This window comes from Leptonychotes weddellii, chromosome 12, assembly GCF_054177405.1.
Source record: "Leptonychotes weddellii isolate Sample4059 chromosome 12, ASM5417740v2, whole genome shotgun sequence".
In the NCBI taxonomy this organism is placed as follows: domain Eukaryota; kingdom Metazoa; phylum Chordata; class Mammalia; order Carnivora; family Phocidae; genus Leptonychotes; species Leptonychotes weddellii.
Window position 1 is genome coordinate 20,653,488 of NC_138380.1, and position 21,854 is coordinate 20,675,341.

Here is a 21,854-nt window from a genome sequence, read left to right on the forward strand (position 1 = left end):
ATTACACAACATTGCTTGAAGAAATTAAAGAAGACCTAAATAAATGGAAAGACATTCTGTGTTCATGGATAGGAAGATGTCAATACTGCCCAAAGCGATCTATAGATTCAACGCACTCCTTATCAAAATTCCAATAGCCTTTTTCACAGAAATGGAAAAACTGATCTTTAAGTACATACAGAATTGCGAGGGCCTCTGAATAGCCAAAACAATCTTGAAAAGGATTAATAAAATTGGAAGACTTACACTTCCCAACTTTGAAACTTACTACTCAGCTGCAGTAATTAAAACAGTATAGTACTGACATAAAGACAGCCAATAGAATAGAATAGGGAGCCTAAAAACCAACGCTCACTTATATGGCCAATTGATTTTCTACAAGGGTGCCAAAACTATTCAATCGGGAAAGGACAGTTTTTTCAACAGTGATGGGAAAACTGGATATTTATATGCAAAAGAATGGAGTTGTACACACTGTATAAAAATTAACTCAAAATGGATCAAAGTCTATATTTAAGAGCTAAAACTATAAATCTCTCAGAAAAAGACATTGGAGAAAATTTGCATGACATTGGATTTGGCACCAATTTCATGGGTATGACACCAAAAGCAGAGGCAATAAAAGAAAACATAGATAAACTGGACTTCATCGAAATGAAGAACTTCTGTGCATTAAGGGATACTATCAGAAAAGCAAAGACAAACAGACAAACAACAACCTATAGAATGGGAGAAAATACTTGCAAATCATATATCTAATAAGGGATTAATATTCAGGATACATAAAGCACGCCTAAATCTCAACAACAACAACAACAGCAACAACAAAACCTAATTTAAAAAGGGGCAAAGACTCGAACAGACATTTCTCCAAGGAAGATCTACAGATGGCCAATAAGCACATGAAAAGATGCTCAACATCATTAGTCATTAGAGAAATGCAAAACCACAATGAGATATTACTTCGCAGTTACTATACTAGGATGGCTATTAAAACACACATACACACACAGAGGATAACAAGTGTTGACAAGAACAGGGAGAAATAGGAACCCTTGTGCTTTGCTGGTGGGGACAGAAAATGGTGCAACTGCTATGGAAAAGTTTCATGGTTTTCTCAAAGGCTAAACATAGAATTGCCATATGACCCAGCAATTCCACTTCTAGATATATGTCCAAAAGAACTGACAGCAGGAAGTCAAACAGATACTTATACACGAATATTTACAACAACACTAGTCACAATAGCCAAAAGGTGGAAACAACCCAAGTGTCCATTAACAGATGAATGGATAAACAAAATATGGTATATGCATGCAATGGAATATTATTCCACTATAAAAATGAATAAAATTTTGATATATGGTATAACATGGATGAACCTTGAAAACTATGCTAAGTGAAATAAGCCAGACACAAAAGGACAAAGAGTGAATGACTCCACTTATATGAGCCACTTAGGATAGGCAAATTCATAGAGACAGAAAGTAGAATATGGTTTACTAGGTTTACTACAGAATTTTTGGTAGGGATGATGAAAACATTTTGGATCTAGATAGTGGTGATGGTAATACAACGTTGTAAATATATTTAATGCCACTGAAGTATAAACTTACAATGGTTAAAATAACTATTATGTTTATATATATATATTTTTTTTTATAGCAATTAAAAAAGAAAAGAGAAAAAAAGCATATTACTATTTAGCTATAGGGAAACTAATGAATATTAATGTGAAGCAGCATGACAAATCTTGGTCCTTATGTGCTTAATAACTATTGCTTTCATTTCCCTTCTTTCATCTCCAACATCCTTCCTATGGTGCCATTTCAGTAGTTTCTGGAAGTCCAACTAGTAGCCAACATTGCAGATATGTGGCTGGTCTGGGACTGTACACTGGGATAGCAGGTTTTAGGTCTCTTCTGGACAGTGACAATTTTTGTTTTTATGCTAAAGAATGAAGTTTTCCAGGGACACCTGGGTGGCTCAGTTGGTTAAGTGTCTGCCTTCAGCTCAGGTCATGCTCCCAGGGTCCTGGGATCAAGTCCTGCATTGAGCTCCTTGCTCAGCAGGGGGCCTGCTTCTCCCTCTGCCTGCCGCTCCCCCTGCTTGTTCTCTTTCTCTGTCTCTGACAAATAAATAAATAAATAAAATCTTAAAAAAAAAAAAAAGAATGAAGTTTTCCTCTTCTCAGTAGATGGCACCACTGTTTAGCCAGCTGCACTGGCCAAGAACCTTAGAGTCATCCTCAACTCTTCCCTTTCTCTAACTTCTCATACCCAGTCCTCTCAGCTACACCTTCGAAATATGTCTGGACTCCCAACTATTCCTCATCACCTCCACAGCTGCCAACCTGGTCTGCGCTACCAGCCTCTCACCTGGGCCACTCCAAGAGCTTCCTAATATAGCTTCCTGTTTCCCCTTACCTTCCTAAGCCTATTTTCCAGTGCCAGGACAGTCCTTCTAAAATATCAATTGGGCTATATCATCTCTGTGTTCAAAACTCTCTGATGGCACCTCATCACATTTAGAGTAAAATTCTATAGTCTCATCATGACTTCACAAAGGCCCTGTCAACCCCTGACAACCTGGATCTTATTTGCTACTACTCTTTTTCTAGCTCAGTCCACCTCAAACATGCTGTTCTCCTGGTTGTTCTTTATGTACACCAAGCAGGCTCCTGTCTCAAGACCTTTGCACTATGAGCATGAGCTCACTCCATGTTCTTGTTGCACTCAGGTCTCTATTCAACTATTCCCCCTGAAGAAGACATGCCTTATAAATCGCTCCAAAGAAAATAAAATACTTAAGTATAAATCTGACAAAAATAAGTATAGGCTCTGTATGATGAAAATTATAAAATGCTTGGGCGCCTGGGTGGCTCAGATGGTTAAGCGTCTGCCTTCGGCTCAGGTCATGATCCCAGCGTCCTGGGATCGAGTCCTGCATCGGGCTCCCTGCTCCTTGGGAGCCTGCTTCTCCCTCTGCCTCTCTCTCTCTCTCTGTCTCTCATGAATAAATAAATAAAATCTTTAAAAAAAAAAGAAAATTATAAAATGCTTATGAAAGAAATAAAAGACAACTTAAATCCTTAGAGAGACACACTGTTCATGGATGGGAAGCTTCAGTATAATAAAGACGTCATTTTCCCCTAAACTGATGCCCTAAACCTCTAGGTTCAACATAATTTTAATCAAAATCTCGGCAAGTTTCTGTATTAGACATAGACAAGCTTATTCTAAAATTTATGTGGAAAGTGAAAGGCTCTAGATTAGCCAAAACAACTTTTGGAAAACAAGAATGAAGTGGGAGAAACCATTTCTTGATATTCAGGCTTACTATAGGGCTACAGTTATCATGACAGGGTGATATTGGTGGAAAGATAGACACATTCACCAATGGAACAGATAGAGATCTCAGGAACAAGCCCACAAATATGCCCAATTAAATTTGTCAAAGAAGCAAAAAAAAAAAAAAATCAATGGAGGAGGGATAATATTTACAATAAATGGTACCAGAGCAATTAGACATCCATAAGAAAGAATATGAAACTCAATGTACACTTCACACCTTATACAAAAATGAACTCAAAAGGAATCATAGACTTAAATATAAATGTAAAACTATAAAACTTCTAGGGAAGAACACAGAGAAAATTTTCAGGACCTGTGAGTAGGCAAAGAGTTCTTAGACTTAACACCAAAAGAATGACCAATAACAGAAAAAACTGATAAATTGGACTTCATCAGAATTTAAAACTTTGTGCTGAAAATGACACTGTTAAGAGAATGAGAAGACAAATTACAGACCAGGAGAAAATATTTGCAAATCACATATCTGACAAAGGTCTAATGTCTGGAATATATTTTATTTATTTATTATTTATTTTTAAAAATATTTTATTTATTTATTTGACAAAGAGAGAGAGTGCGCGCATGAGCAGGGGGAGCAGCCGGCAGAGGGTGACGGTGAAGCAGGCTCCCTGTTGAGTAGAGAGCCCAACATGGGGCTTGATCCCAGGACCCCGGGATCATGACTTGAGCCAAAGGCAGACGCTTAACTGACTGAGCCACCCAGGAGCCCCTGGAATATATTTTTTAAAACTCTCAAAACTCAGCATTAAAAAAACCAACAATCCAATTAGAAAATGAGCAAGACATGCACAGACAGTTCACCAAAGAGAATATATTGGTGGCAAATAAATACATGAAAAAATATTCAACATTAGTCATTAGAGGAATGCAAATTAAACCACAATGAGATATCACAACATACTTATCAAACTGGCTAAAATGAAAAACTGTGATTAACACCAAATGTTGGCAAGGCTGTGGAGAAACTGGATCACTCATACGTTGCTGGGGAATATAAAATGATACAGCTCCTCTGGAAAACAGTTTGTCAGTCTCTGGAAAAACCGTACATACACTTACCATACAACCCCGCAATCACACTCCTGGGCATTTAGCCAAGAGAAACAAAGACTTTTTATTTTTTTTTTTAAGATTTTATTTATTTATTTGACAGAGAGAGACACAGTGAGAGAGGGAACACAAGCAGGGGGAATGGGAGAGGGAGAAGCAGGCTTCCCACAGAGCAGGGAGCCCGATGTGGGGCTCGACCCCAGGACACTGGGATCACGACCTGAGCCGAAGGCAGACGCCTAACGACTGAGCCACCCAGGCGCCCCACAAAGACTTATTTTTACGCAGGAACTTGTACACAAATGTTCGTAGCAGTTTTATTCATAATAGCTCAAAATTGGAAACTAACCAAGCATCTTATAAGGGTGAATGATTAAACAAACTGTGGTACATCCATACCATGGAACACTACTCAGAAATAAAAAGGAAAGAACTATTGATACGTGTCACTTCGATGAATCTCAAGGGAATGACACTGAGTGAAAAAACCCAATCTCAAAAGGGTACCTACTGCATGATTCCATTTATGTCACATGAAATAACATAATGATAGAGATGGAGAACAGATTAGTGATCGCCAGGGATTAGTGATGGTGGGGAGGGATGTATGTGGCCCCAAAGAGGTAACTGATGTGTCTTGTGATGATGGCACAGTTAAGTATTTCTTTGTAATAACTTTATTGAGTATAATTCGTATATGTAGGTCAGTACCTTGATTGTAGTGATGATTATGCAAGACTATACATATGTTAAAATTACCTAGAATTATGCACACATACTCAAATGAGCGCATGTGTAACTGGTGAAATCTGAACAAGCCCTATGGGTTGCACTAATGTTGCTTTCTTGGTTTTGATACTGTACTATAATTTCATAAAATGCTAACATTCGGGGAGATGAGGGAAAAGTGCATGGGACTTCTCTGTATGTTTCTTTGCAACCTCCTGTGAGTCTATAATTCTTTCCAAAAATAATGTTCTTTTTAAATTTGAGGTATTTTAAAACTGCCTCATCCAAAACAGCACCTCTTCCTTCACTCTCTACCCTCATATCCTGCTTTATTTTTCTCCATAGCCTATATCTCTCCCTGACATAAGATATAACATATTTTGTATAAACCTATATCCTTCAGTAGAGTTGGGAAGGCAGGAACTTGTGTTCTCCACTGTATGCCCAGTCCTACAATGGCACCTGGCCCATTTGTCTTTGTTGACTACACCGGTCTACCTGCCTTCCTGTGGATGTACATTTCCTTTATTGTGTCTATAAGTAAATTGGCCTTTACAGCCCTCTGCCAGAAACAACACCTTTATCAAGGTATTCACCCCAGACTCTCTGTTCAGAGAAATTTCAATTGTCTTTTCCTCAGTAATAACGTTTCAATACATGCAATTCTCTAGTGGGGAATAAGCAATTTGATGCCATTCTGTTTACTCCTTCCTGGCTCCAATCAGGTCTTTTGGGAATATGTCCTCATTCAGTGTTTTTCCGGGATAGTTAAACCTTCAGCTATGAGAAGGCAGCTAAATAAAGGTCCTTGAATCTGACAGAGTTGACCCTGTGTTCCTCAAAAAGAGCTTTAGGAGGCCAAAGCTTCCGAATGAGTGGTTCAAATAAAATGAAACAATTTTACAAGAAAACCAGTACAAAGAAAGACCATTAAACTCTCAGCCATCTATCTTATTACAGATGGTCATGACATATTTTGTTATGCGGCTGTGGAAGGCAGAATAATGGGTCCTAAAAAATGTTCACATTCGAATCCCTGAACCTGTGAATATGACACCTTGCATGGCAAAAGGGACTCTGCAGATGGATGTGATTAAAGTTAAGGACCTTGAGGTGGGGAGATTAGCTTGTGTTATGCAGGTGGGTCCAATCCAATCACTTGAGTCCTTAAAAGGAAGAAAACTTTTCTGGCTGTAGAGAACCAGACAAATGGTGTTGCTGACTTTTAAGATGGAAGAAGGGGCTTCAAGAAGCTGGAGAAGTCAAGGAAAGAGATTCTCCCCTGGCACCTCCAGAAAGGAATGCAGCCCTGCCAACACTCTGATTTTTAGCCCAGTGAGACCTGTATCAGGTTTCTGATTTACAGAACTGTATGATAATAAATTTGTGTTGTTTTAAGCACTAAGTTTGTGATAGGCTGTTACAGCAGCAAGGAAAACTAATAGGGTATCTTATTCTGATTATAGCTTTTCTATTAGCTTTGCTTGTAAGCAACAGAAACCAAGTTGAGTTTCCTTAAGCAAACAAACCAAGCTTTTCGGGAAGCCTACGGTGTCTCAGGGAACCCAAGGCGGGGCAGCAGTGAAGCTGCAGAAAGGTTGTAGGACCGTAGTGAAAGCTGCCACCCGGAGCGTCCTTCCTCTGCCCCTTTTTTTTCTATGCCTCCCCACCCCCCATCTGTTTCATTCTTCTCTTTCTGTAAATAGACTTTCTCTGCTACTTAGTTCATAAAGTGTAAGAAGGCTGAGCCTCAGTTTCCATTTGCTTCTCTTTCTTCACCAGACCAGTCAGCTCAGGCTGTGACTAGAATCTCATTCTCAATTCCAAATCCCAGGAAAGGAAGTCTGGCATGGTTTGGGCTAGGTGCCTGTTACAGGTTGAATAGTGTTTCTCGTTCCTCCTCTCTAAAAGGGGAGCCCTAACCCCCTGAGTAACCTAACCCCCTCAGTACCTCAAAATGTGACTTCACTTGGAAATAGGGTCATTGCAGATGTAATTAGTTAAGATGCGGTCAAACTGAAATAGGATGGGCCCTTATTCCAACACGATTGGTGTCTTTATAAGAAGAGAAAATTGGAACACAGTCACAGAGGGAAGACTGCCACGTGAAGATGGAGGCAGAGGTTGCAATTAAGCTGCCACAAACCAAGGAATGCCAACCAAGGTTAAGGCTCTGGAAGCTTAACCAGAAACTGGAAGAGGCAAGAAAAGATCCTCCCCTAGAGATGCCAGGGGGAGCATGGCCCTACCAACACCTTGATTTTAAGTTCTGGCCTCCAGAACTGTGAGACAATAAGTTTCTGTTGTTTTAAGCCACCCAGTTTGTGGATCTTTGGAAAGTAATGCAGTGCCTAAGACTGATCCGGTTAGCTCTGTCTGGGAGACCATGTCTTACAGTACAAATATGGCTCCTTAAGATTCACCCCTATGGCTTGAGGGGTAGGGGACCTATTTCCAAAGAAGGAAGAACCACTGTGGGCTGGGCAGGTGCACTGAAAAGCTGTCCACTCTAGCTCCCTACAGCTGGGATCAATATGATATTCCAACTTTTATTTTTTTCTTTCTTTTGTTTTAAAATAGTTATTTTACCCTCTAGAATGCAATCTAGTGTATGTGACAGATGAATCTCAGTTGCTTCTTTCTCATACCGTAATCTACTTGTCCTAACATTATTAGTGATCACCCCTTCCTCTCATCACTGTATTTATCAGTCAGTGAGTACAGATGGTTGAAAATGCTTCTGGAGTATCTATGCTATTCCATTCATCTGACTGATTTACCAGGTTCCTGGCGTGGTAGTGAGAAGACTCTAGAGGCTTAACTTCCAATATAAATTCTAGAGCATGGTTACTCCCCACTTTATCTCCTTCTCTAAGTGTTTTATCTATGGCAATTTGGAATATCTAATTACTCTTAACTTATTTTTTGTGGGGAGAGAGTATGGTTTACAACATGTTCCTGACCTCTTTAGAGTAATGGCCCAGGGGAACTCTTCTGGTAGAAGGTTTCTGTGTCCCCTTTTTGAAACTGGACCCTGTCCCTGTTTACGTATCTTCTCTTTTGGGATGAGAACATGTCAGAAAATAGCATATTAAAGGACCCTCATATTAAACTTGCAATAAATGTGTGCCTGGCACACAGTAAGCACTCAATAAATGTTAGGTAATTTTTAGAACCAAGGCCAGACAACGCCCACCTCAAGCTCTTCCTAGGATTCCCTCACCTTAAGAGATGCATGAGAGTGGGAAGGGGGTATCATAGGCTGAATAACGACCACCCCAAAGTGTCCATGTCCTCATTCCTGGAACCTGTGTGTTTATTACCTTACACGGTAAAAGGAACCTTAGAGATGTGGTTAAATTAAGACTCTTAAAATTGGAAGATTATTCTGGATAACCTGGGTAGGCTCAATATAATCAGAGGGACATAGGAGAGTCAGAGTCTGAGAAAAAGAAGATGTGACCATAGAAGCAGAGGTTGATGTATTTTAAAGATGAAAACAGGGGCCAGGCAAACAAACAGCCTCCAGAAGTTGTTAAATGGATCCTCTAGAGCCCTCAGAAGGAACTCAGCTCTGATGACACCTTGATTTTAGACCAGTGAGACCCATTTGAGATTTCTGACTTTCGAAACTGTAAGATAACAAATTTGTATGTTTTAAATTTGAGGTAATTTGGTACAGCAGCAATACAAAACAAATTCAGAGGGGATCAGAATTTCATTGAACATTCTGCAAAATCTGCACTCTTGGACTCAAAGTCCCTGTTTACATAGTAGGGTTTGAGGCCCAGAGAATTAGCAGTACCTTTCTTGCCACCTCACCCCAGCCAGATTTTCACCTTCCTTCGGGCCTTTCTCCACACTTCTGTCGATCTGGCCTGATTTCCGCAGCCCCAAGAATTTTCTTCCATTCACCCAGCTCTGAGGCCTAGATTTGATAGCTATTCTAAGATACCGGCGTTAACCCCACCACATGTTTGAGACTAGGGTTATTAGAAACTGAAATCCAGGGAGCAAATCACAATGAAACATGAAATACCAGTAAGAAACCATTTTAAAAATTGGGGCATTTTCTCTCCCAGCATCAGGCCGAAGAGAAAGAAAGCTTGAGAAACTGAGAACCAGAGACACTGAAGAATGAATCTAACTAGGAACGATGAACTGCAATGTAAGCTTCTGCACTTTTGCTAGCGGCCCTTTAAGGCCCGGGACTTGGGCAGAAATTCCTGACCCTTTTGTCTAAGCCCAGAAGGCTAGATACCCTAAGACCTAAGTAAAAGTGTAGTTTGGAGTTAAGCAGTCTGGATTTGAACCCTGGTTCTGCGGACCACCATTCCTGTACTCTTATTCCAAGAGGCCCCAAACGAGCCCCTTGCCAGGTGAGCTCCTCAAAGCCGGGGAACCGGGGAACCGGGAAAGTGCGTCACCCCAAGTCCTAACCCAAACGATGGTCCGCGTCAGCATGAGAAGGAAAAGTATAAAATGCTTTATAAAATGTGTCTTCGACACAGAGAAAGCGCGCTTTTCTTACTCTTCTCTCAGAATAAAAGGCCCTTACTTTTAATTTTTTTATTTGTGATGATTTAATTTTTTTCTTTCCGTTGTGTTACTAGCCGGAGCTAAACATTGGCTGGGGCCCCAGGCGGCTGCTGGAAAGGCGCCCTCCCAGGAGCAGAAGGCTCGTTTAGAAGAAACTGGGGGCGGGGAGAGAACTTGCGACTCGCTCTCTCCAGCGCGGTAGGGATTTTTTTCGAGTCTTTCTCCGGCCAGGCCAAAGCTCCCAGTCTGAGACCCCCGACAGCAGAGGGCAGCGAGGAGACTTCGGGGAACACTAAGTGCATAATCGCGTCTCGCAGCCACGTACCCACCCCCTGGCAGCCCAGCTCCCAGCTCCTCCCGGGCGGGGGGCGGAGACCACCCACAGCGCCGCGCGGCCCCGCCCCGGCCCCGCCCCCGACGCGCCCGCCGGGCCTCCCGGCTAGCCGCCCTCGCACGCTTCTCTGGGCGTGAGGAAGCCCCGCGCCCCGCTGGCGTTTTTTTCTGAGTACTCCTGTAAGTACGGCGGGCAGCGGTACAAGCTCCTTCAGATGAAGATGGAGGAGGGGGCTGGAGGGCCCAGACTAGGGGTGAAGAGCTGGCCTTCTTCCTCCTCGTTCCCCTCCCCGCCCCAGCGGAGAGTGCTAGACTCTGATTTCCAGCTGTGTTCTTACCTACCCCCGTCCTGAAAGTTTTGGGTGGCCAATTTTAATTCAGTTTAGTTTGGGGAAAAAATTAACATCAGGTTTTAGGATAACATTACGCCGTTCCCAGGTCGAAACTGGGAATCTTTCGACCTAATTTAGACCGGGGGGGCGGGGTTGTGGGAGGGGAGGATTGCATCTGGTTGAGGGAGATAGGGCGAGGGATGGGGCCCGGGAGGTATTGTGGTGTTTAGGGGAGTCTCCAGTCCCCACCTGGAGAGAGGGCCCACCCGCTGCGCCCTTCTACCCCTCCCGTTCTAGTTGCCAGAATGGAAAATTCATGGAGTCCAATTTAGCGCAGGTCAACAAACTTTTATTGCCCCTTCTGGCTCCCCTGCCCCAGCAAAATCCCTGCTTCTTACACTGTAGAAATACTGAGCTCTGGTGCAGGGTAATGGGGGCGGGGGTGTTAACCTTGCCTCCTCTGCACACTGCCAAGGTTAAAGAAACCCCACTTGCTGGAGAGGGAGGGCCAGAGGGGAGGAATTCAAGGGCACAAATGGCTCAGTCCCATCGCTGCTGGCTGCAGAGTATAAAGAGCATGGTTCCAGACCTTTTAAAAAAGGGTGGAGTGGGGGAGAGGGATGAATTTGGCTGCTGTTGTACCCCTTGCCCTTGCTGCCATGTTTCCATGGAAATGAGGGAGGGGCAGGATGTAGCTCACTTTGACTACCTGGGGGGATGGCAGGGCAGCATTTAGTAAACGTATCCCAACTCCTACCCAACACATACAGCTGTCCCCAGTCGACCCCAAGCTCACTGCCTGTTCCACTCCCTTCCCTTCTGGAGCTGGTATCCTACCAACTGGACTCCAGGTAGGGCTGTTAGTGTCCACTCTCCAGCCAGGTCTTGCTGGCAACAGATGGAATCAGTATGTCCAGCAGGCTAAGTAAGTATCAGCCCTGGTAGAACCACTGGTTTAGTGCCTCAGTGAAAAGCAACACCTTGTACCCCCAAGACTCTGTGCAACTGATGTTTCCCAAACATCTCTGCCCAGACAAAATTAAAAAAACAACAACAACAAACCATAAACCCAAATGTGTAAGGTTAAAAATAATGCAAAATAACTCTAATAATGCCGAGGGCTAGGATGGAGGAGAGGGGGAGGTGCATCCTTCCTAGACTTGAGCCACCTGTGCCCCCTGCTTTCTGCCCAGCTGGAGTTGGCTTCTCCCCACTGGGCTGTCGCTGGGGAACTGGAATCCAAATTTCCGTTTGGTGCTGAGAGCTATACCCACTGCTATTGGTCGGTGAGGCTGGCCTGTCGCCATAGTGAGGAGGTGCAGGGTGGGGGTGGATTCTCAGTACCACGGGTCAGCTCGGTGCTGCTGGTTGTAGAACTGCAGCTTGATCTGATCTTTGATCTGATTCACAAGGATCTGGGACAGCAGGATTCCTACCAGCTGGGAGGGGCGAGATGGATTGGGCCCTCAGCAACGAGTGATGTCTTTGTTTTCCCTGACTCAATCTTCCCAGTATGGTTAGCACCATCCCATCCCCAGCTTCTTAGCAATGTCAGTGCCTGACACCCTAGCTGGTCCGCAGGTGCCCTCCCCTAAACAAAGGAGCCTTTGCAGAATTTTAAGACCCACAAGTCTTACAGGGTAAGTTACCTGGGGGATGGCCAGGCCCAGTGCTACACCACCAAGAAGGAAGAGGTTGCTGTGTATCCAGTTGACCAATTTGTCAATACAGCCATTGGTATAGATGACTTTACTAGCCTCCAGGTATTCAAGGGCCTGCATACCTTGGCCACACATGGTGTTGATCACTGCCTGGGGAAAGAGTTGAAAAGCCAAATGGAACTCCCATTCCCAAACTTTTTATTTCAGGTCCTAGCTTATGGTCTTCCCACCCTTCCTAAATTCCTAAATTGTTAGGGAATATATGTGGAGGATCCTAACTTGGAAGTTTCTAAATGCAAGCTTCCTTCCCTCTGGGAGATCTGAGTTCAGTTTCCCTTGCTTTGAGACCTGCACCTTCTGAATCCCCACGTGGACCGCAGGAGTGAAAAGTTAACAGAGCCATTAGACTGGGGCAAAGAGAAACATCTGACAACTGTCCTACAAAATTGATTGGTTAAGCTAGGGAATGGGGATTCCCTACAGTGGCTACCCTAGTCGGGAAGTAACTGAAATTGCTGCCCAGGAGGAAATGAGGTGGGATGTAGGCTCACCTGGTTTGGGGTAGGCAAGCAACAGGAGTAAGGCACAGAGCAGCGCTCACGGCTGGGGTTGTCTTCTGAACAGTTGAAGTACATGTTCTGGGACCAGTCCCTATAGGAAATCCCTCCACAGCAGCTGAACTGCAACAAAGCCCACCACAGAGGTTAAGAATCACCCACTCCTCACACTGAAGTGACCAGGGGAATTCTCAGAGCAGCCAAAAGTCCGTGGCCAGCTTCCATTTGTAAATTCAGGCTGTTTTTAAACACAACCTTAAACCTTGAGCTCACGTCTCTCAGTGGCCTTTACCTTTATATACCTTGTTATAACGACCATAGTTGTATATATATTTTGTTTTTCACATTCAACTATGAGCTCCTTGAGAGCAGTTTCTGCATAGTATAGAGGCTGCAAAAGGAGGTGTTCAAAAACATTGGCTGAAATAATTAAAGGATCAGTGTTGAAAATATTTGTTTTAATACAGAGAAAACAGAAGAGAATCTTCAATATTATGGGCCCATAATTACTCCATGAAAGCAAGTAGGATCCAAGTAAGTTGCACCAAGGGAAGGGGAACTCAGTACTGGTCTCAAAAGCACTTTTATTTAAAATTCAACTTTTGATTCATAGCAGCATTATTCACAATAGCTAAATGGTGGAAGTGACCCAAGTGTGCATCAAAAGATGAGTGAATTAGCAAAATGTGGTGGATACATACAATGGAATGTTATTCAGCCTTAAAAAAAGGAAACTTTGACATATCCTACAACATGGATGAAATTTGAAGACATGCTAAGTGAGATAAGCCAGTCACAAAAGGACAAATACTGTACAATTCTACTTACATGAGGTCCCTCTAGTGGTCAAATTCATAGAAAATAGATGGTAGTTGTCAGGAGTTGGGGTAGGGGGAAATGGGGAGTTAGTGTTTAATGGATAGAGCTTCATTTGGGGAAGATGAAAAAGTTCTGGAGATGAATGTGGTGATGGATGTAAACAGTGTGAGTATACTTGGTGCCACAGATTTGTATACTTAAAAAGGTTAAAATGGTAAATTTTATGTTATGTACATTTTACCACAATTTAAAAAACTTAACTTTTGTATAGGTAATATTTAAAAATCTGCCACTTCCTTATCCCCCTATAAGTAACCACTTAGAATAGTTTCTACATATCCTTGTAGATTCCTTTCACAAATATGAATACATATTCTTTCCTCCCTCTTTTTTTACACAAATGGTAGATTACTGTATACACTACTGTTCTGTTCTCTTAGAAGTACTTTTAAAGCACTCTGCTATGTATGGTTTTTTGCCAAACCTCCTTCCAGAATCCATTACCTGGAAAGTAATGAAGAAGTCCATAGGCCTGGAGGGTGAGGTGTCTCTTGGGATGGCATTAACTTTTGCCTACAGCCTCTGAGACCACAGCTGACCTCCCCCCACTCCTAGCCCATACCTTCTTCTGGCCAAAATCAATGAGGTTCTGTAGATCCAAGTCATCGCGGTAGTGCACAATGGCATTATTGATGATCTCACTCACTTTCCCTCGTGCCTGCCAGAGACATGAGTAGGGAATCAGAACACAGGACTAATCCCTAACTGCTCCTCCATTCAGGAATAACAGTAGACAGTGGTCATCCTTCTTCATGTAAGTCAGCCTTGAAATCAGAACCAGGTCCTAGGTTGATGGCCAGTTCCGAAGCCCATCCATCCCTGGGCCCTCAGGTACCAGTAGGCAAGAGAAACACAGGACCTGCTGTTGCCTCTTCTCAGAGCCACATTTTCGAGATAATCCAAGATTTATTTACCTCTGAACACTATTACCACAAAATACTTGTTGATGCGAAGCAGAGAATCTAATATTTTAGTAGAAAAGGGCTTACAAAACCGAGACACTGACCTCTAGTGGACAGAAGAGAACTACATCTCTTTAGACTCCAAACAGATCATTTTAGGATTTTACTAGGACATTCTGAATGAACTCAGTGGCTCCCCATTTCATAGTTTCCACCATGCTTTCTTCCTTCTTGCTCTGCTACTTCCCTCAAAGTTTCTTGTCTATAGTCCAATACTACCCCCTGGCAATCATTTGCTCTTTGAGAAAGGAATTCTGGTTCTTAACTAAAAGGACTGTCACTAAATAGCAGATCACTTCCAGCTATGGTGAGCACTGCTCAAAATCTCGTTTACTTTCCCCCTTCTTTCCTTCTGTTTATCCCAATAACCAATGTTTAGAAGAAATAAAAGATTCTTCATGTTGTCTATGGTCTACTTGATAATTGTGTTTTAACCAATAATTTGCCATTAAAGTTTGCAGATTATTTTAACTTTGTGTTCATTCAATTTATTTTCCTGTTGGCTTCTCAGACTGTCAGAGGAAAACACCTTACAATATGGAAATCCTCTTTAAATATGGTGACTTTAAAGGCCATTCGTTCATCCCTAAGGAGAATCTTTCAAAGGCTGATGCTTCTCAAGGGAAGGAGCACTGTGGTTAATTAATCAGGCTAAACATAGGCAGGAACCTTCTCTTCTTCCCTCTGGTTCATACCTGAGGAGGCCCCTTGGCTCCCAACGTTACCTTGTCTGAGAAGACGAAGCCCAGGACCCCTGCAGCCAGCTGTAACAGGAACACGATGGTGAGGCAGAGTGAGAACTGTGGGGAGCAGGCAGGAAAAGGAGACAGTTGATTACCATGCTGGGCTCTAGCCCCTCCCAGGGCCATGGGGAGTACTGGGTACTGGGGAGCTATGGGGCACTTCTCCCAGGTGCCCCATGCATGATAAAGGCCTCTGCCTCCACCATGCTGTCTTGAGGGTGGCCACCCTGTGCTGGGTTATCTGGGCTGAGCTCTATAGTGGGGAGCAGACAGCACAAGCTTGGCGGGAGGAGGGGGGAGAGGTGCAGAGGAAACTAAAAGGTTGTAGGAATGGCATCAGGAGCCTGAGAGGCATGTGGAGGAGGCTGGAGTCTTTCTGGTGGGGCCCCTGACCACTCACCGACCACTCACCGTCTGTAGGAGGCAGATGTTCTCACGAAGCGATCCAATACAGCCGCAGAAGGTGAGCAGGAACATAAGAACGCCCACCACAATCAGCAGGATGGCAGGGTCCACTGCCAGGCAGGCCAAGGCTGCTTCTGGGGGAGGGGCTGTCTCTCAGTCTGAGCCTGGTGCTGACTGAGAGTGATACCCGGGGACGAGGTGGGGGGTGCCCCCCAAAACTGTTCTCCTCTGCAGGGGGAATCTCTAGTATGGTTGGACAACGGTTATGGGGAGGCAGTGCTCCCCTCCGTGGGAGAATAAAAAGGGCCCAGAAGGGTTTGTGACATTTAATTTGAGGAGCTAACAAAGTGAGAGCCTTTATTCCCAAGCTTAAGAAAGGAGGAACCACTTTCGCTCCAGAAAAGAATTAGAATGGCATTAGCTCCCAGTTTTGCAGATTCCGTTTCCTGGAGACCTTGTGCAGTAGAACAGGAATGGAGGTTGAGTTACTTCAGGACAGAGTGAGGGAGGAGCTGAGGCCTCGGATTACTCTCTGCTCCCGGAGGCCTACCTCCTTTCCTAGACACTTCCTAAGCCTAAAATGCAGGCAGATCCTGGGGGATTCGTGGGAGCTTAGGGAAATCCTGGTGAACTGGCATGGCCTGCCTGCTGCCTTGGAGCAGGGTGTTAAGATTGGGCTAGAAGGTTGCTGTCCTCTTTAGCCCCATTGCTTACGTGGGAAAGCGTATTAGAGGGCCAGGGCTGAAGGAAGCAGAGGAGGAAGAGTCATGGGGAGATGGAGGGGGGCCTAGAGCTCACCTGCATGCTTCATGAGCCGAGCGTAGACTCCCACAGCCACCATCACCATGGAAATCACCTGTGGACACGGAATGAGGCAGACCCTGAGATTTTGGAAACCAGAGAGCCCGCTGTAAGTTACCTTCAGGAAGAACAGGAGGAAGACGACTTTCCTAGGAGCCAGAGATGAGCATCTCTGTCCCCCCAACAGATACAGTTGATAGCATCTGTCTGCTTTGCCTCCAAGAAAAGCTTTTACCAAGGTGATCTCATTTGATCCCCACAACAGAGTTACCTTGCCGGGCAGCTATTTTCCCTGTTTTACAGATGAGCAAATTAAGGCAATTCAAGGTTACTAACAGTGGTTAAGAATGTGGACTTTGGAGTCAGTCAAACCTGGGCCTCTGATAAGCAAATCACTGAGCCTCAGTTTTTGTACCTGAAGATCGGAATTTAAAACAACTACATCTAATAAAACTACCGTGAAATTAGATAATGCATGGAAAGCATTTAACATAATGCCTGACAATAAATATTATCTAGCATTACTAATAGTTAACTTGTCCAGGGTCACAAGTTTTGAATTTGAATTCAACTACATCAAAGGGAAGGGTTTTTTTTTTTAAGATTTTATTTATTTATTTGACAGAGAGAGAGAGACAGCGAAGAGGGAACACAAGCAGGGAGAGTGGGAGAGGGAGAAGCAGGCTTCCCGCCAAGCAGGGAGCCTGATGTGGGGCTCGATCCCAGGACCCTGGGATCATGACTTGAGCCGAAGGCAGATGCTTAACGACTGAGCCACCCAGGTGCCCCAAGGGAAGGGTTTTTAAAAAATATTTTATTTATTTGAGAGAGAGAGAGAGAGAGTGCATGCGTTCGTGCAAGAAAGAGCATGATGGGGGCGGGGGTGGGGCAGAGAGAGAGGGAGAAGCAGACGCCCTGCTGAGCAGGGAGCCTGATGGGGGGCTCGATCCTGGAACCCTGGGATCATGACCTGAGCCAAAGGCAGACACCAACTGACTGAGCCACCCAGGCGCCCCCAAAGGGCAGGTGTTAAAGCTGAAGCAGGCCTGAGTAGAGGCACACTCCCAAGTCTCTAACTCTCTTGGGGGTCAAAATGGTGTCAAATGCAAGAATGCAAGTGCATCCCAATGTGAAAGAATGCATGCATGAATGCATGTGTGTAAGTAAAATACCAGACTGCCTTGGCAAAGGAGCCTTTATCTTTATAAACCTGGATTCCAGTGTGGAGCAAGAGTTTAGACGCTTCAAACTTCCGGGCTCCTCTTTGAGAGAATAAACCTGTCAGGGACTACCAGCAATCCCCAAAGGGGCCTTTTCTGCCCCACCTCCACCCCCACGCCAGGCCTCCAGGAGTGCAGGGCAGCCCAGCGTTCACAGCTCTTGGACACTCTTTCTTTGTGCCCAGTCCCCAGGCTGGTGCTAAGCTGCAGCTGGCTGTCACCATGGCAATAGCTGGGGCCAAGCTCTGGCTGGAGGGAGTTCTCAGCAGCAGGGACTTGACCAACTCAGTGGGGAAGGAGATGGCTGGCTAGACTCCACTGTCCTACAAGACAGAGACCAGCTGGAAAGAGCCGTCTTGGGGCTTTGGTGGGAGAAGGGAATAGGGCCTCTAGAGAGGGAATAGGGTCAGAGTAGTCCCTCAGCAGAAAGACATTTTCCCTTAGTGGCCTCTGCCTTCTGGTGCATTTAGCAGTAAATGGAAACCCTTATCTAAAACCGTATCTTTCAGGACTCTTCTCTGGCTATATACCCAGCCTTGCCCCTCAATCATTTGGCACTGCCTCGGACTCAGGGCCAGATGTGTTATCTGCTGGCCCTTATGCTCTTTGTCCAGGAGAGAGGGAGCTGCTTGCAGAGCTGGGAGTGGGGCTGGAGGTGCAAGCTGGCTTATTGTCCCCCAGCACAAGCAGGCTGAGGGAGCAAGGGGGAATGGGTGGGGAGGCAAGGAAACCACACGAAAGAGATCCCAGTCACCCCCCGAGGCCTGTAGACACAGCTCTTTGCCAGAGTGACTGAGCATCTTGGCCTGCCCTTTAAAACTCCCCACAGCCAATTAACGGTTCTGAATATCCTTTTACTGAATCACTGAAGGGTAGGCATCTGCTCTTTATTTCTGTTGTTCCCAGGCTCCTCACTGTTTTGCAACATGTTAAATTTTCACTAGGATGTATAACTTTCCACAGAGATGGTCTCTGATTAAATCCTAACACAGCTAAAACAAGAAAGAGAAAGTAAAGAGGTGCCACGTCTCGCGGTAACTTAATTCCACGTGTGGACCTGTAATTACAACAGTTGCTCTGTCTTTATTTGCGGTAGGTAGAATAGTGTCCCCCAAAGATGTCCCGTCCTAACTCCTGGAACCTGTGAATATGTCACCTTCCGTGGCCACAGGGGTTTTGCAAATGTGATTACGGATCTTGAGATGGGGAGATTATCCCGGTGGGCCTTAGAAACAGGAGGCCAGAAGGTCCGAGTCAGAGAAGGAGATCAGTATGACAGTGGAGGAACAGGTTGGAGAGGTGTGGTGCCAGCAGCCAAGGAAGATGGGCAGCCTCTAAAAGCTGAGAAAGGCAGGAAATAGATTCTCCTCTGGAGCCTCCAGAAGGGACCATCCCTGCCGATACCTTGATCTTACCCAGTGAGACCCATTTTGGAATTCTGACCCCCAGAACATAAGAAAATTAATTTGTGTTGTAGTAAGCTACGAAGTTTGTGGTAAGCTGTTAAAGCCACAGTAGGAAACTAACACGCTGTCCAAATTCCGTTCATCAGCTGCAATGCACAAGGTACTCTGAGGACCGCAGAGATGAGTGAGATATGGTCCCTGCCCTTAAGGAGACCTGTATGTTTTATGGGAGAGGGACAAGAAAAACCAGAGCCTATCCTTTCCAAACTTGGTGTCATTAGGATGGGCGGGAGGGCAGGGAGAGAAGAACTTAAAACTGTTGCTGTCTTGGCTGCACCCCACACCACGTATTTCAGAATCTCTGACACTGGAACCCAGGCAACAATACTTCTGAATGCGTTCCAGGTGATTCCAATTTTGAGAACCACAAGCCTAAAGCACGTTCAGCCAGGGATCTAGAGCAGCAGGTGCAGGTTCCATTAAAATTGAGATGAAGACCTTAATATTATCGTTAACATTTAATACGATCACTAATGACACTGCTTACCTGGAGCTCACTAGCTAACTCTAAAATTCGACATTTCTATCACTGATCTGCCTCTTTATCCTGGAGTCACAGCTTGCCCTTTCACACCCCTATTCCTGCCCACATCTCCCACCCTGAATTCTTCAAAGCTACTGTCGTCCCAAGGTTAATGCCGTTAATAGCACAGCGTTTTAGAGCTGAATAGAACCTTCGAAATGAGCTCAGCCACTCACCTCTTTTTATAGATGAGGCCCAGAGAGCACAGCAATACTTGACCAAGTGCACATGGGTACAGAGGAAACATCTGGACTAAACCCAGTTTCCAGTCTCAGTCTGGAACTCTTTCCACCATATCAGGCTTTGCCACAAAATCCTTATAACACCCCGCAATATCACCAATGACCTCCTTTTGTGATGAGGATGGAGATAGACACTTCTTAGAATGGCTTTTCATATTCTGGCGAGAATGAAGCCTCACTGGAAATTTTTAAAAGCTAGACACAGTTTTTAAAATAGCTGAGTCTAGCAAAAGGCATGTTCCTGAAGAGTTGTCAAATTATATAAAATAACTTGCACGCACCAATACCTTTATCCTCATAGAAGGTGAGTAATCACCTTATAATGAAAATAGCCATCCCCTGGGCTCCTTGGGAAAATGGTTCAATCTACGACTGGAGCAGGAGATATACAAGATAAACCTGGGGTATCTCGTGGTGCCAGAAAGTAAGGAAATGCTCAAAAACAAACACCCCCCCCCACTGCTGTGGGTATGCTAAAGTGACATCAAAATAAGGAAGTAAGAAATTATCACCCCAAACATAAAATAAATATCCATGAGTCCATACGGATAAAAAGGACTTAAATTTTTTTTAAAGAGGACTTAAATAAATAAACGAGGGAGAAAAGACAAATCTCCCAAATCAAGAGTCGGACGCTTAACCTACTGAACCACTCAGATGCCCCCCAAATCGAGGAAATTCTAATTCTGTCACAGCCAACAAAAACCTAAGGAGACAGGACAACTAAATGAGATTTGGTATCCTGGATGTCATCCTGGAACACAAAAAGGGTGTTACATGAAAACTGAGGAGATCTGAATAAAGTACGGACCTCAGTGATAATGATAATAACATTAATTGTCACGAATGTATACTCAGGTCACGAATGTATCATACTCATGTCAGATGTTGAGAGAAACTGGATGTGGGGTATATGGGGATTCTCTGTACTATCTTCTCAATCTTTCTGTAAAACTAAAACTGTTCTAAAAAATGAAATCTATTTAAAAACAGCCATTCCCAATTTGTTAGGTGTTAGTTGGTTAGTAAATCCACAGTTTTTAATATCAGATTTTCCTAAACTGGGGATTCACTTGCATGCAATTTCACAAACTTTAATCGGGGGGGGGGGGGCGAGAGGGTTGTCCTTACACCAAAGTATGGGGCAATGGATCTTTTTTTTTTTTTAAGATTTTATTTGACAGAGAGAGCACAGGCAGAAGGAGAGAGAGGGAGAAGCAGGCTCCCTGCCGAGCAAGGAGTCTGATGTGGGACTCGATCCCAGGACCCTGGGATCATGACCCGGGCCGAAGGCAGCCGCTTAACCGACTGAGCCACCCAGGCATCCCTGGGGCAATGGATCTTAAAACAGTTCAGGTGTCAAGAGCACCACAAAGCTACAATGCTCTGTTAGTATAACCTATACAGTTTTGACATACTAAATTCTTTTCTTAAACTTTAATATGCTATCACTGCTATCTAATTTACAGTCCATATTTACTTTTCCCCAATTCTCCCAAGAATGTCTTTTATAACTGTTTTTTAAAGATTTTTTTTAAAAGATTTTATTTATTTATTTGACAGAGAGAGCGAGAGAGGGAACACAAGCAGGGGGAGTGGGAGAGGGAGAAGCAGGAGAGGGAGAAGCAGGCTTCCTGCTGAGCACGGAGCCAGAGGCGGGGCTCGATCCCAGGACCCTGGGATCATGACCTGAGCCGAAGGCAGACGCTTAACGACTGAGCCACCAGGCGCCCCTTAAGATTTTTTTAAAAATTTATTTATTTATCAGAGGGGGGGATCGAGAGAGGGAGAGAGCCCAGGCAGGGGTTGCCACAGGCAGAGGGATAAGCAGGCTCCCTGCTGAGCCACCCAGGCATCCCTATAACCGGTTTTTGTTTTATTTTTCTTTTTTTCTGATCCAGGATCCCATCAAGGATCATGCATTTAGTGATCTTTAGTGATCAAGTCTCCTTTGGCCTGGAAGAGTTTTGCAGCTTTTTTCTTTTCTTTGGTTTTGGTCTTTCAAGACACTGACTTTTAAAAAACTGTGGTAAGGGGT

General features: G+C 44.3%; 1 protein-coding gene across 3 annotated transcripts in view; it reads right to left on the reverse strand.

The window, feature by feature from the left end:
• TSPAN33 (tetraspanin 33) overlaps positions 1 to 21,854 on the reverse strand; it is a 32,651-nt gene that overhangs the window by 3,008 nt on the left and 7,789 nt on the right. Inside the window, exons 2-8 of one of the 3 annotated variants that reach the window (XM_031023641.2) lie at positions 16,363 to 16,420; positions 15,571 to 15,695; positions 15,142 to 15,216; positions 14,017 to 14,112; positions 12,570 to 12,698; positions 12,007 to 12,168; positions 10,685 to 11,796 (exon numbers count right to left, since the gene is read on the reverse strand). In XM_031023641.2, coding sequence (XP_030879501.1) covers positions 11,695 to 11,796; positions 12,007 to 12,168; positions 12,570 to 12,698; positions 14,017 to 14,112; positions 15,142 to 15,216; positions 15,571 to 15,695; positions 16,363 to 16,420 — 747 coding nt within the window. In that variant the 3' untranslated portion in view covers positions 10,685 to 11,694. Of the gene's footprint in view, positions 1 to 10,684; positions 11,797 to 12,006; positions 12,169 to 12,569; positions 12,699 to 14,016; positions 14,113 to 15,141; positions 15,217 to 15,570; positions 15,699 to 16,362; positions 16,421 to 21,854 lie in introns of those variants that run through there. The other 2 variants (XM_006729217.3, XM_081800116.1) reach the window with 2 other exon arrangements.